General features: G+C 37.0%; 2 protein-coding genes across 17 annotated transcripts in view; one reads left to right on the top strand and one right to left on the bottom strand.

Annotated features, from left to right (window-relative positions):
• Window positions 1-14,934, bottom strand: part of NTNG1 (netrin G1) — a 151,533-nt gene that overhangs the window by 14,837 nt on the left and 121,762 nt on the right. For 6 of the 10 annotated variants that reach the window (XM_017834261.1, XM_017834269.1, XM_017834260.1 and 3 more), the window contains one exon: window positions 10,726-10,863. The exons of the other annotated variants lie outside the window; for them this stretch is intronic. In XM_017834261.1, the coding sequence (XP_017689750.1) occupies window positions 10,726-10,863 (138 nt within the window). The remainder of the gene's footprint in view (window positions 1-10,725; window positions 10,864-14,934) is intronic. 10 annotated transcript variants of the gene reach the window in all.
• Window positions 7,806-14,934, top strand: part of LOC108506860 — a 50,506-nt gene continuing 43,377 nt past the window's right edge. For 5 of the 7 annotated variants that reach the window (XM_017834276.1, XM_017834277.1, XM_017834270.1 and 2 more), the window contains exons 1-3: window positions 7,806-7,851; window positions 9,141-9,203; window positions 9,643-9,707. The gene's annotated coding sequence lies outside the window, so the exon portion shown is untranslated. Of the gene's footprint in view, window positions 7,852-9,140; window positions 9,204-9,642; window positions 9,708-10,826; window positions 10,960-13,155; window positions 13,231-14,934 lie in introns of those variants that run through there. The other 2 variants (XM_017834271.1, XM_017834273.1) reach the window with 2 other exon arrangements.

Here is a 14,934-nt window from a genome sequence, read left to right as displayed (position 1 = left end):
GAGAACTGTTTGTATTCCTCTCCATTGCCTCCTATGGCGGGAGGAGGTGTTTGCCTGTGTAGTGCCAGCTGATGGCTGCATGTGATAATGGAGGACATGTTCCAGAAAAGGCTGGAATTCTGGCTGTAAATGCCAGCCAGCACATAAGGCCAAACTCTGATAGATTTGCTGTTTTGGGCAGGAGCGACTCCAGCATGGTTCCTGCTCAGGTTTGAAACACACGTCCAGTGAGGTGAGAGTGAGAGGAGGGTGAAAGGCAAAAATTTTATGCTGCCTTTGTGAGATGGCATTTCTGGAGTGGTAACATGGCAGATCTGAGTGGGATGCTGGTTTTCTGAGGACTGCAAGAAAGCTATGGAATGAGTAGCTGTTTAGCTAAAACAGAAGGAGGAGTGCTAAAGGGAAGTGCTTGGAACTGGAACAGAGGAATTTGGGCTAAAGCCAGGATGGGTGGGAGGAGGTGAAGGAGGTGCTCAACACATCTTAGCTGGCTCCAAGTTTTGTATTTGCAAAACAGTCAAGGTCTTCTGATGGTGCAGTGCAGTGTGGGCTGCAGCATCATTGCTAAGTTGTCATGTTGCCACTGAATAAAGGAGAAGATATAACTGGAGTACACTTCTCTAAGCATCTTTTCAGTTGTGTTTTAAATCAGTAACAGTTTTGCATGAACTAGCAAAACTCTCAGGTCATTGCAGAAAAATTGTTGCAGTATATGGCTTTACTTTGATGGGTGGTGTAAATCTTGACCCAAATTTTCAAACCTTTGCAGAAGTTATGCAATGTACGTGCAGACTCATGTTTCTCCCCAGCCGTGTACTGAATGGCACACGTGCATACGTAATTTGAGGCATTTCAAAATATCTGGCTCAATTTTTGAGATGTTTGTGTTGCAATACACTATTATAACCTGTCTATAAATATATGTGGAATAGGACGCTCTTTCTGAGAACTGAAGCCTCCTTGCAAAGAGCTGTGCTTTGCTGCATAATGTCAACATAACAGAGCTGATTTAAGGATGCTATGTTTGCCCTCAATATTAATTTCCTTGCCCTAATGACCTCAGTTTATATCTCATTGTGGGATTCTCCTGTTCTTGAAATCAGTAGGAAGCAAGCCAGATTTTTGAATCTTGTGAGAATCAAGGAGAATCTTCTTCTCCTTGGATGCTACTAAGTGCTTATTGCCTCATGATCAAAATGCAGCTTTAGCTCTTTAAAGAAACAGCTACATGTGGTGAAACTCTCTTTACTCTCCTTGGAAATGTAATTCTAAACTCTTCAAAGTAAGAGTCCTGTTTCAAGGATCTTTTGGCTTAAAAAGGAACTTCAATTCCCATTTAAAGTATGTGTAACATTCAGAGCTCAGTGATGCAGCATCTCATTAGCAGAACACCCTGTTGAACTGTCTCCTATGGATTGCTATTTCTATACTGAGGACACTGGAGTTGTTTGTTCCTCCTGCACTTGTCAGCATAGATGGGGACAGGTTACTGTGCATGGGTAACAAACCTGGTAGCTCTTTATTTTAGCCCCTGTGTACCCCTGATCTATAGCTGCTTGGTGCTATTTCTTAAGGCTTAGTTAAATATCTATTCCAGGAAGAATTCCTCCTCCAAAGAAATTATGTCTGAGCTTCTTGAAATGTAGAAGTTTTGAAGGGCAAGAATAGATTCTTGGGTCCACTGGAAAAGACTTCAAATTTAAGCAGAAAGTAGAGTGAGAACAGAGGGTAGGGTACAGGTGTAATGGAAAGATAAATGTGTGTTCAGCTGTTCAGAGATGTTTGGCCACTGGTTCCATGAGCTGGAGCAATATTTTGCTTTATCCACAGAGATATTTTGTACATCTGGAAAATACGCAGGGTTTCATAAAAGTCTGAAAAGTGTGAAAGACTTGGAAAGCTACTCCACTCAGTCTCTAGAAAGGGAATGAAGGGGTAAATTTATCTACAGACAAGTACAAATCAAAATATTGTCTCTAGATTCATCCAGAGGCATCAGTACAATTGTTATTACATAGTTTTCCATGTTCATCTCAGCAAAAAGATAGATAGTCATTGGAAAGAAAAAAATTGGCAAATAAGGAAGTATCTGTCCAAGATCTAGTTTTAAAAATAAAAAGTAGTTTTGGGTATAACGCTTTAATCATTGTGGACTCCAGGCCTGTATTGAAATCAGTGATATTAATGAACACATTCCCTTTACTATAATTATTTCAAGTTGATTTCAGTTATAGGTAGTCTTCTATAGAAATTAATTATCAACAACTGAATTACGATCAAAGTCTTTCCCCTTCTCTTTAGAAATCTTTAAGCTTGAAACATTGTCACACCGTTCTCACCTAATGACTATAGGTAAAAGTTTTATTAACAATTTAATTATTCTCTTTAGAAGAATAATTATAATGGGTTTAGAAGAATAATTATAATAGAAGTTAATTATAATGGGCTTGACTTGGCTTTCATCAAAAGTCTCTTTTAATGATTTTGCCATTGACTGTAGTTCAACATGAGAGAACAACAGTTTCTAATCAACGAAACTATATCTCAAAATCGTGCAGGGTTGAAAGAAATTGAAAGAACAATGCTGTTAATATTTTACAGAACATCATGGTACTTTTGTATGGGCTATCAGTTCCCTCTAAATTTATACTGACTGAAATATTATAGAATCACAGAGTATGAAAGTATTTGCTTTCATAGCTGTTATTCATATGAATAGCTTGACTAAAATTTGTGCCGTAAAGGGTAGTAGTCAAAGATCTGACAAAAAAGCTGGACTGACATTTTTAAGATCAAGCTTTTGTTCCTGATTTTGTCATACCATGTTCCTTGTCAAAATCTGTACTTGTATGCTTAACTTGAAGATATATTTGTAGTTACTGGAAGGGTTAGTCCATGTCTCAGGGGTATGGATCTAGGGGAAGAGAAGATGATCATGTAGACACTTATTAGAAAGAAATTAAAGGAGCTAAAGGGTAGAATGCTTGCAGATGATTTGGTGAGCAAAATGAGTATCAAAAAAAGGACAACTATTTAAAAGGATTATTATAAAAAAAAAGGATTATTATAAAAATTACATTGTTAACAGCAGAGTAAAAGAACTTTATAAGAAAATACATTTACAAAGGGTAAATATTCCTGTCATTGTGAATTGCAAGATCTCTTGGGAGAGTTGTATTTGCATATGTGTAAAGGAACTGAAAACAATAAATACTGAAGCCCTAATAATCAGCATGTGCTGGTGTCAGCAATGCCATCGGTTGCATCAGTGCCGAGATAGGAAGCATGGGCTATCTTTATTTGCCTCAGGTCAGTAGTTTTTATCTGCAGTTAAGTAGGATGGAGAGTACTCTACTTACTCCTTAATGGTCCTTTTAAGGCCCCTTCATAAAAACATCTCATCTAGGTGTGTCTGTGGTGCTACTGAATCTCTTTATTCTGTCCTCATAAAAACACAGTGAGCAGGCAAATTACATAGAAGTTATGGCCACTGAGCAGGCTTAAAAGAAAAGCATGACAGATTTTTCAGAGGAAAAGCAGTCCTGCTCATCACTGTTCAAATGAACATTTAATAATTCATAACAACTGAGTTATAAGTTTCCCCTTCAATACGTTTCCAAATGTGAATAGATTAAATGGTAATTGCTATCAAGCTTTATGTTCTATTTCATGTACCTAATAAAAGTTTATCTAGTGGAGCTTACTTTGTATCTTTTTGATCTATTCCTAACTGACTGCAATATACTCTATTAAAATATTTATCATTGTGCTATCAAATATTAACCATTTTTAAATCATCTGACTAAAGAAAACAAATAATGTTACTTGCTTAAGTTTTCATGAATTTCCTAATATTTAGTTGTTCAGAACTCTCCCATGATATAGCACCAAAAATACCAAAGACCCTAGAATTGTATTCATTCTTTTAAAATTGGGTTGTTTTGAAATGTACTCTGCTCACATCCATCACTGCTGTCCGTTTTGGCTCTGCGTGCAGAATCCTAGTTTTGTTGTCTGTAAAAAGTTATGATTCTGCTTCAGTACAAGAGAATCTTAGAGAGTTGTTGGTTTTTCTATAGGTTAGTACAGAACACTTTTAAGGAAAACATTCTTAGGAAGTTTCCTTAATTATCCACCTGCTCATCCACCTGAAATTATGTGGCTTTGTCAGGTAAAAATACCAGCAACTTCCTAGGCTATAATGTCAATGAAGTAATGGTGGAAAGAGGAGAATACTTATCCCCCAGATGTGCTACAGCTGCAGGGCAGCCCAGCCTGATTGCCAGGGCTGCGTTGCTTCCCAGCTGAGCAGGTTATGCTCTCCCAGGGTGCCTCTGCTTGTTCAACCCATTGCTGATTCATATCACAGAACAAACACAGCAGAAAACTATTCTTTTTTTGGTTAGTGTCCTGCTGAGTTAGATCTGAAATCGTTCAATGAAAGGTCAAACAAGTGCCTGAGAGATTGCTGGGGGTGTGGGACTAAATAGTAGGGAACTGGGAGAAGAGGGATTGCAGCACTTGCAATTAGAGCAATTTAGACAGCCATGAAATAGCAGCTTTGAAGCTGACACCTGGGCAAGATCAAGAGGCGAACACCCTCTTTGCTCCAATCCAATCCCTCACCTTGCAGGGGAAAAATTGTTCTATTAAAGGTCAGGTGTATAAATGTTGCTACTGAACCATTTCTTTTCACTTTGGAGAAAGCAAGTCTGATCACCAGGTTATCAGAGTAAATCTCCTGAAGAGCTGCAGTCTGTTAAGAGCCTGGTGCCTCTCAATAACACAGTAACTATGCTAACTAGCCCCCTTTTCTGAGCCTCACTCTGCTTATGACCTGTTATTTCCTTTGGCTTCTCTGCACACAGGTATTACCTAATTCACAGTCCCCATCCTGTTCAGAGAGGCCTCCCAGCACAGACACGCTGAGATAACGTCCTTGAGCTCTCACCAATGCCCCTCTAATCTATTGCTTCTGCAGTTTCTTCCACTTCCACAATATCTCACACACGTTGTAGGCAGCGGTGCTAAAAGCAGATTGAGACATGATCCCCAACTGATACATGCTACAGTAATTATGTAGATCTGTATGATAACTATCTAGAGAGAGCATCCTATGTTTTCATCTTCTCCTCTGTGCTCTTCATAGAGGAAAGGTGCCTCACTTAATCATTTCTGTTAATATACAGTGTTTGTGTTCTGACATGTTTACCCTGAATAAAAAATATCCTCTCCCAAGGGAGATATCAACCTTCTTTTTCTCCTTCAAATCCAGTATCTCATTAAAAAATAATACCATTCCATGATAATCATACTTTGGTGCACAATTTTCTGTGTATCCCAGTATCTGTATGGTTATTCTGTGGGTTGTGTATTTTAGAAAGAATGCATTAATAAACACATTCACATTGTCTTTTCTCAGGTTTAAAAGACCCAGGATATGAGGATGGCATTACACCTGTAAGTCATCAGCATGCTTCCCCTGAGGCAAGTGGAATCACTGCTCTGCATCATCTGAGGATCACGACTGATAATGCTGTAATTTTGTTTGTAGTCTTGCCTTGCTTGTCTTATATCTGTAAACCATATTTTGCCTTGAGTTGCAGCAGTGGGATTCTGGATTGATTTAAGGAGAATTATTCTGGATTTGAATTTGGAGCCATTTGAAAGAGAGTCTGTTACTCTTGCATCCAAACCCCTGTACATACGAACAGTTTGTTTAGTCTGTATAACAGTCATGTAAGATAGGTATTGTGAAATCAGTATTTCATGTATAAGGACCATGGGCAGGTTGTTCCTTGGGGACAGCAATGTTCAGCCCCAACAGAACTTTATCCTTTTCAATGAATTCTTTCTCTGTTTTACTTCCCTCCAGCTCCAAGCACAGCAGTATGCTTACTGGTACCAGTCCTGGCACCAAAACACACCAGAACTGAAAGTGTACACAGCACCTGTGCAAGGGGGAAATCCCCCCGTATCCTGACCAGCTAAAAGCATTAAAACTGCTACTGGTAAAAAAGATGTAAAAAGATATAAAAATATATCGATGGCTCCCCACACAGGTGGTTGCAATGGTGAACTGGAAAGCAGGGCATCCTGGTTCTGAATTTCTATTTCTTTTTTTTTTGTATTTTTTCCCAGGCACAACTTCAATGTGTAGGTATCGGAGGACTCATCAGATTCATCTGAGTACAAACATGTATAAAAATCACTAACCTTCAATGAGGAGACAATTGCATTTATATATTTAACCTGTTTAGAAAGAAGTGCATGATGTATTTTTTTTTAAATGTTGTTTTTTTAACAAATAGGTGGTATATATCTTTTCTTCTTTTCTTGCTGATTGGTAAACACAATCTTCCAAAAGCAAAGGTTAATTTAAGTTCTGGGTTTACAATTTCAAGTTTGATTTTCTTTGGCAATTCAATCTGCATGATGATTTTGATCAAATGCCTCAGCTTATAACATTTGTAACACATGATAAAATCCACCCCAAAAAAGCTCATATTTAAATAATCATGTAATAAGTTGAAGGCACACTGTGACAGAACATGAATTATCTAACAGGCTGCAGACTAACACCAGTTTAGTCTGGAAGACAGATACAAGCACTGAGTGCAGTTTTAGCATTGAAGATAAGAGTGTAATCCTTTGCCTGCTTCTATTTAAAATCAATGAAAAAGGGTAAAAAGATAAATTGTTCAGAGCTTGATGTAAGGCATGTGGCTGAAAACTCATTCGGTAATTGTTTAAAATTTGCACCATTGAAGGAAGATGATTTAAAACTGAGGTTCACAATCAGGTGCACGCTACCATTGGTAACTCTTCTACTCGCTCTAGGCCTTTGTAGTGCTGTGGGTTCAGTGTCTTTATTTAGTCTTTGACTCCATGAAGGGAGATAGTGAGTAATATTAATCATTGAACCTTCCCTCACCTTTCCCCTGTGAGGTGATCATGACTAACAAAAATCTGAGCTATGCTGGTAAACTGATATTGGCGAAAGAGTCACTTTTTCTTTGCCTGATTGGATAAATATGCAGCTGGTTTTGGAATCAATTCTTCTGTGAGTGAAATTAAAAGGTGTTACTTTAAAATGCTCCTGTATATATGCAACAGAATTTAGTCACCAGAAATGTCATGGCCAATAAATACAAAAGATGCAAGACTGTAAGCAGTAAACATAGAAAATCAAGTGAATGCTCCTGCTTAATATTTTGGCTTCATCCATTTTTTAAAAGCTCCGGTGGTGGTTCTGTGTGTAAATGTTTCTACCTTTTGATACAGATTCCTTTTATCACAAAGCACTATGTTCAGTTTAAGACTGGTCCAAAACAACTGTAGTTGCTGGTTAAATTTCTTGCCAGGCTTGAAGCTTTTAATTATGTTCTTATGTTCATTTTTAAAGGAAATAGTTTAATTTCTAGAAAACAGAAAAATCAAATATAGCTGTGTATTTTCTCGTGTTCCAGGAATTCTAAAAGGGTTTCAGGACCAGACTGTTCTGTTCTTAATTCATTCCCTATGCTTTGATCTATGTATGCATGCTGGTGAGAAAACCATTGTGGGTGCCTGGCAGGGAGGCCCCCAGCACTTTCCCGCACACACAGCGCCTGCAGCATCCACGGTTCTGGAAGTACCTGCCTGAGAAGTAGCACAAGGCACAGTTGCATCTATTGTACCTCTCTTTCTGAGGGCAACAAACCTTCCTGTACCAACCAGACCCTGCTGACCGCTACCACTATGCAGCACAAACCCCGAATGCAAGAAGATAACAGCTGTTATCACAGTGCTTTTTATCTGGGAGGCAAAGTCTAAAATTGCATCTGACCTCTGTGTGTGCAGAGACGCCAGGTGATGAGAGCTCTGCCTAGATCCTCAGAAGTTTTAGATTAGATCAGTAAGAGTGAGGTACCTAAATGAATAGTTCTGGGGATAATAGCTTCTGTGTCTTCTACCCATGTGTGGTACAAAGTAGACTCCAAACTGTAATTTATCAAATGATATATTGTGGGCCCTAGAAAACACAACAGGTCTTTTGTGTTGGTTTTTTTTTCCCTAATGGGTTTACTAATATATAAAATTACAACACTCCATTTACTTATAGAATCATACAAGTAATTAAACTAGCTATAGTATAGATTTAACTTATTTATCTACAAGTCAAGCTTCTGATTGCCCTAGGTCAATGGTTTTTATCAACAAAGCTTCATAATAATAGATTTTCTTAATAATGCCAATGGGGTATGTATAACAAAAAATATACAAACACATCTGTCTGTTAAGTGTGTGTGTATGTATCAGTCTTTGCATATATACATTTCTATACAGCACAGGCTCAGGGAAAACCAGATCAAACCCACATTTTATGTGTCTAGAGAAATAATAATTTTGAGCTTGGCTAAGGCAATAGAATGAGTTCTTATTTTTCTTGAATATTGGGGTCTGCTTGCTTGCCCAGTCATATTTTTAGATTTCAGTGGAAAAATAGTAATACATACTAGAAAATTAAATTAATTGGAATTCTGTTCCTCCATGATAAGACTTGAAATGAGATTTAAATCAGCGTGTGCTTGGTAAAACGTGGCAATTTGATGTCTGTTCCATAAAACTGACAACCGCATCTAGTTGTTTTTCTTCTGAATTTGATCAGATAATTTGGTCAAAACTTGGAGAATATCTAACAGTTACACAATCAGACAGATTTGTTCAGAAAATTACAACATAGTGAGGGAAACTCAATTAATTTTGTCAGCAAATATAAAGGTACTAGCTTGCACTTCCAGAAACTGTCCAAAGCTTTTACAAATACTCTTGATTCAGCTAAATCAAGCTAATTATATGTTGGGCTCAAAAAATCCTCATTAAAACAACATTATTTGTGTCATAATGTCCAAACCTGAAAAGATAGGAAATACTGCAATTAGTAAGCAATTGCTCTGACAAACTGGTGTGTACATATATATATATATATATTTAATCATATGACTGTAAAATTTGCTCCACAGCCTTCCAGATGTGTTCAATATCTCAGTTACTTAATATCTTTTTTTAGACCCACTGTATGGACATGGTGTTTACTTTATTCAGATTCTACTGCAGAGAACCATATTGATTTCTTTTTTCATTTTTTTCCCCTGTAGTTAATGTCACCACAATATTTCAATGCTTCACAAATTCTAATGTTTTCTTTGCCACTACCAAAGGTAAAGTACAACCTTCTTCTGCATAAGGGGTGCAAGGCAGAGGGAGACCCTATAACTTCTGTGTGCTTTGTTTGGGAGATACCTAGGGTTTGATTTGGCAAAAAATTAATAATAGAGAACTTTGAGACTTGAAACACTACTTCACCTGCTCTCTGCTGCATCTCTAAGTGCCCAATAATTTTGTGAATCAAAACTCAAGTACAGGCATCTGCAAAATGAGAATACAGTTAACAACCATGTGTGAAAAGTATGGTTGAAATGACCTGCCAAACATAAAGAGGAGGTTTCCGGCAGAAGCTGAGGAAGTAAAATTTTCTCAGGTAGCACTGAATAGTGTTGCCCACACAAATGTTCTTTTTCTTCATATACTCTCTTTAATGCTAATCGGTTAATTATCACAATCTTTCCTGAAACTCTTTATTTATGGTTTTCTTTCCAGATATATTTGTTGTCACAAGTCCAGCTTTTCTACTTCAGAGGCACTCATCACTTGGAGAGGCAGCGGTAATCTCTAGCTTTACTCTTTGTTTCTTTTTAATTTATGATATAAGATTTGCATTTGTTTTAGAGTGTTTAGAGCATTTGTATGGCTATTGACCAATTTTATAATATTTGGCTAATTGGTGTCAGTAATTACATTTTCTGTGTTTCTCAGTCTTAAGAATCACAAGCAAGCTCTTGTAGAAATATGTCTTTAATGTGTGTGTGTAAAAATGGAGAAAGGCAATGAGAAAATGTGAAGGAAACACATAAGAGGACTCTCCAGAGCTTCTGGAAGTAGATGATCAAAACAGTTATAAAAAAAATGTTAAGAATTTACTACAAACAAAATTTGCAATAAAGGTCTAATCCTCTAAATGTTGAAGTGGTATTTCCACTCATCTGTTTATATGACCTGTAAACCAGAAGAAAAGCTAAATATATAACTAAGCGTTGAAACAACATCTGCCCAAGCACCACTTAAGAAAAATTTCAGCTCTTCTTTTTAAGGATGTTAAGTATACCTCCATTTTTTTTTCAATCTTTAGCTTTCATCTAGTTTTCACTAATTATTACAGGTAACGAGCCAGTGTTTTGCAGTTATTGTCCAGGGACAGTTTTAAGGTATGAAAGGTTAACTTACTCAAGAAGCTGAAGTTTAGGACAGAAAAAAAGTGAATGTGCAGAGAAATCACCTTTTATCTTTTAGGAAGAATTTTGAATTTGAAGTTAATATGCTGATGTTTTAGTATAAAAAACTTATTTCACAGTTGTCAAGACGTGTGTTTACATAGCTCAGTGGGAACTCCTTGAGGTGTTAGTGAGAGAGAGAGAGAGGGAGGACACTGAAAGTGCATTGAAATAAATGGATGGCACAGTCAGTGTCCTCAGCTGGGAGTTTCCCAAAAGGTTCAGGCATTATGGCATTCTTACAGCTCATAGAGCATTTTGCTCATTTTCTGCTCTTCAGTAGCTGCACATGATAGCACACAGACCCAGAGGCAGCAAAGTTGCATGAGAGGGGCGACTCTCAGTTACTTACGTTGACAGCCCAAGCTGTGCCAGATATATCCCGGCAGACATTTATCACATTTAGGCCCTGATGTTCCCTCCTTACACTCACAAAATCCTCTGTCATTACAGCGATCATGGACTGAACCAAAAGGGTTACAATAACAGTCTGCAGAAACAAGACAACACATACACACTGGATTCAGGTCTACATGTGGTGATAATTCATTCAATACCAATAAAGGGTGCATTTCCAGTGCTAAAGGTAAAGGAAGACTGTCTATTATGGATATCTAGAGTAGTGAATATAACTACTACATGTCCATTTATTTGTTTGCATATGTCATTTCAGGAAGAGACGTTTTATGATGTGAAGAGAAAAAGTAAACAGAAAAGATATAAAGGCAGAAGATACCATGGGTCTTTGAGGATAAGTGATTGTAACAGATTCTCTTTTGGCAAAAATATTTTTGACAGTTTAATGAACATTAGAAAAGTTTTGTATAGTATGGATATATCAATGTGCCATCAAGGTGAAAAGATTCACATTATTAAAATAGGCTTATCTGTGTTACTCAATATTTTCAGAAGTGCTGAATGTCTTTACAGGGCTATATAAATGCACTTTACTTATTTCCAAGATAGTCTTCCTTTATGGTTTTGAGCAGTATAATAATTTTTGTGGATATTTACCATTAAGTTGGTGAGATTGTATTTATCAGTGACGTTAATAAACCTGTTACGTATTCCACAATGGAAAGCTTGAGGTGAGCACTAATGTACAGCAAAACTTATCAGAACTGGCTCTATGCTGCCATTTTAATTTCTCTCACCTCCCAGCGTGCAGATGGAAAATGCAGTGAGGCTCATTCCCTGCTGTATATTTTTCACATGTGTTCAGCTAATTAAAGAATAAGTAGGGAACCCATTTCCTCCCACAACACTTACTGTGTTGTTCATTCACAGCCCTTTTCTTCAATGTGATTACAATATCTGTGTTCAGCTTTCAGCTAGCTGAACGAAGGCAAGACAGTAGCTGGCAGAGCTCATTTTTGGCACTCCTGTTCTTCAGCTTGGTTATTTATATATTTTTTTTCCTCCCAAATGAAGGGCTGTATATGTATGTAGACCCATGTAGACCCAGAGTAACTTCACTGTCAACTGAGACCACAGACACCTTTTGGCAGCATCTGATCTCTGCTGCTTCTTCAATCTGGGCAACCTGCTGGGAGTCTGGATTTATACGTCTGTGAATCAGTACTACTTTGATGACTACCTTTGGCAATTGTTCCCTAGCATTACGTTAAACCTCAATGATATCATAAATGACAAAAAGGAGTTGAACTCGGAAGTTACATATATATATATATATATATGTATGTATGTATGTATGTATCTATAATGGAAAAACTGTAACAGAAAAAATATTTCCAGAAAGACATTTGTCATCTGTTGTCTCACTGTTTATTAACTGTAAATTACAGATGGCACTTTGAACATTTGGCATGCTGAAGAAGAATGCCAAACAGGGTTCCACAACAATAATAGAGTCAATTAGCTAGCAACATTCATTAATGAAGTTGAAAACTGACATGCCAAAAATACTGTGCAAGGCTGAGTATTATAGCACAGTGCGTGCCACTTGAAAAGCTGGGAATTCTCATGTTAATCAGATGTACGAAATGCTTGTACAAACAGGCATAAAACTGAGATACACTCTGAATGCAGGAATTAAATTTTGCTTGAAGAGTGTTTATAGAAAAATCTTGAAAGACAAAAACTTGGAATTACATTAGAAACAGAGGGCCCAACTCTTGTTAAAGTAGCTTTGTTAGATCTAATGTAGTTACAGTGATTTAAACAAGTATTTGTGAAAGAAATGTATAGCCTGTGATACTGAATGTTATAGATACATAATATTTTCCAGAGAGCAATACTCTGACCCTGAACGAGTGAAACCTTTCCTACTGAACTCTATCACATAAGCGTGTTGGAAGTACCAGGCCCAAACTGTGCTGTTTAATGGAAAGTAGATAGTAGAAAGACAGATTCAGCCAGGCTCTTTTACAAAATTACCAGATCAAATCAGAACACCAGACCCAGCAACCTTTAGTAACTGAATCTATTCTCCATCTTTCCCAATACACAACTGATAACACAGTAATACGACCTACAGAGGTCCACAGAACGTCCAGGATCATTGTCCAATGCAATATCACAGGCTGTGGAACACTTCCCAAGACCTTCCAAATACTTAAGACATTAAAAAACTCAAAGGTCACAATTTCATTGTGCCCCTTACAACAACAGGGCATTAAATAACACTAAGCTAACGCTCCCAGATCGTCCTAATAAGCAGACCACACACAGGTTCCAGGGTGGGGGAAAAAGCCCTGCAGATCTGAACTGGGAAGGAATTTTCCTCCTAACCTCCGTCTGGTAACTGAAAGGATGGAAAGATTAACAGAAGTAGTCATCTGTTTGCTGAGATTCACTAACTATATCAATGTGATGCTGCCAACAAAACACAATGAAAGTAAGTAAAAAGAAGGTGGGCTTATCAGTCTGGGTTGACAGTGGCTAGAGGACAACCCTCGGGGTTCACTTAATCATTTATCATTAGGGCTTCTAAAAGTTTCACAGATGTTAATTGAAGTTTAAGCCTAACTGACTGCAAGGCTGGCTTTCTTAAAGGTGTGACAGCAATCACCATTTCAGTATTTATTTTGTAAGGCAAAGGCCATGTTTTATTACTCTGGGTCTACTTGGTGGTTTTCATGCTCTCCATGCTTGCCAGTGTGGGAATTCACTGAAATAGTTATTAGGGCTTTATCAAGAAATAAAAAACTCTTCAAGATGTTAAATTTTTTTCATGTCAAATTAATGATTTTTAACTTCACATCACCTTGATTTATTCAGAAACTGCAGTTGCCCATGTGAGGTAATTTTCCAGTTAACTTACAAATCCACAAATATTTGATATTTCATTTTAAGAAATAAAATTTATTTTGCTTCTAAAGAAATTAAGGGCATCGATAATTTAGATTTAAGCCCACTGTATAATGCATTGCATATAGTTCACTGGTAAAAACCTTCTCAGTATTTGAATTCTTTAGTTTTAAAAATTAAACAATTTACATTTTCTCCATTTAGTTAGCATCAGCTAAGATTTACAGATTTGTTATCCATGTACTTACCATATATATTTATGAAAACTGTGTAAGCAGTTTTGATAAATCAGAGCCAAAGCCCTGTTAGCTGCCATTAAATTAGCTTATCCAAACATTTTTTTACCTTTCTACATATATGGCTGAAGAGGAAAGAATTAGCCTGGCAAAATGACTTTCATACGGGAAGAAAACTTGCACATGTCACTGGAAATCTGCTTATTAAAATGTTCATGTCAACATTTCACTTGTACTTAAACCACAAAAAAACTGATTTTAAACTCAGCAAAGAGAGAAATGAGCATTTCCAATAGAGCAAGACTGTGCTTGACCTAGAAGGGTGGTGAATCCATCAACTCTCTCAGAGGTGAAAATACACTACATTTTCCAGGATTAAATCTCAGGAGCCCCAGTTCAAGAAAATATTTTAGGCACAAGCTTCTCTGTTTTCTGAAAAGTGCTTAGGTATCTTCCCCATTTTGCTGATTTTACACATGAAGTAGTATGAAAGATTTCTCAAGTTGGCAAATCAGCGAGGATACGTACATTAGGACACATACATTTTGTATGCAGTGTGATCACTGTGACCGTGAAAACTGTTTTAGTCCAACAAGAATGTTATTTATTTAAAATAAATACCTAATATGTAGCAAACCAGAGTTGGAGCCTACAGTCGTTTCACGTGGTACAATTCTCATGGGTGCCCAAGGGAATTCTGCTTTCATTAAGGTGGAAAGTCAGCAAATGTTTCACATTGCCTTTTTTTTCCCTCAGACTCTTTTTAAATTAAAGGGTTTTAAATTTTATTTCTGCAGAATCTAGACAACTGCAAAGTGCATAGTTGTTTTACTAAGACATTCTAAATATATCAATTGTAAATTAATGTAAAAATTACATATTTTTGACTTCTCATTTACTAACTTCCTTGTCTTATGTAGCTACAGCTGCTGCCTTAGCATTTCAGTGTACATGGGAAAACAATGTACTGAATGAGCAGATGAAAAATTCCAAAGAGTCATTCAGTCATATTCATTAGGCCTATTTAAGCAGCTGAAATTATACAGCCCTGGTGT

The sequence above is a fragment of the Lepidothrix coronata genome, unplaced genomic scaffold, assembly GCF_001604755.1.
Source record: "Lepidothrix coronata isolate B3197 unplaced genomic scaffold, Lepidothrix_coronata-1.0 Scaffold231, whole genome shotgun sequence".
NCBI classification, from domain to species: Eukaryota; Metazoa; Chordata; class Aves; order Passeriformes; family Pipridae; genus Lepidothrix; species Lepidothrix coronata.
Note: the sequence above shows the minus strand (reverse complement) of the source record. Positions and strands in the feature narration are given on the sequence as shown.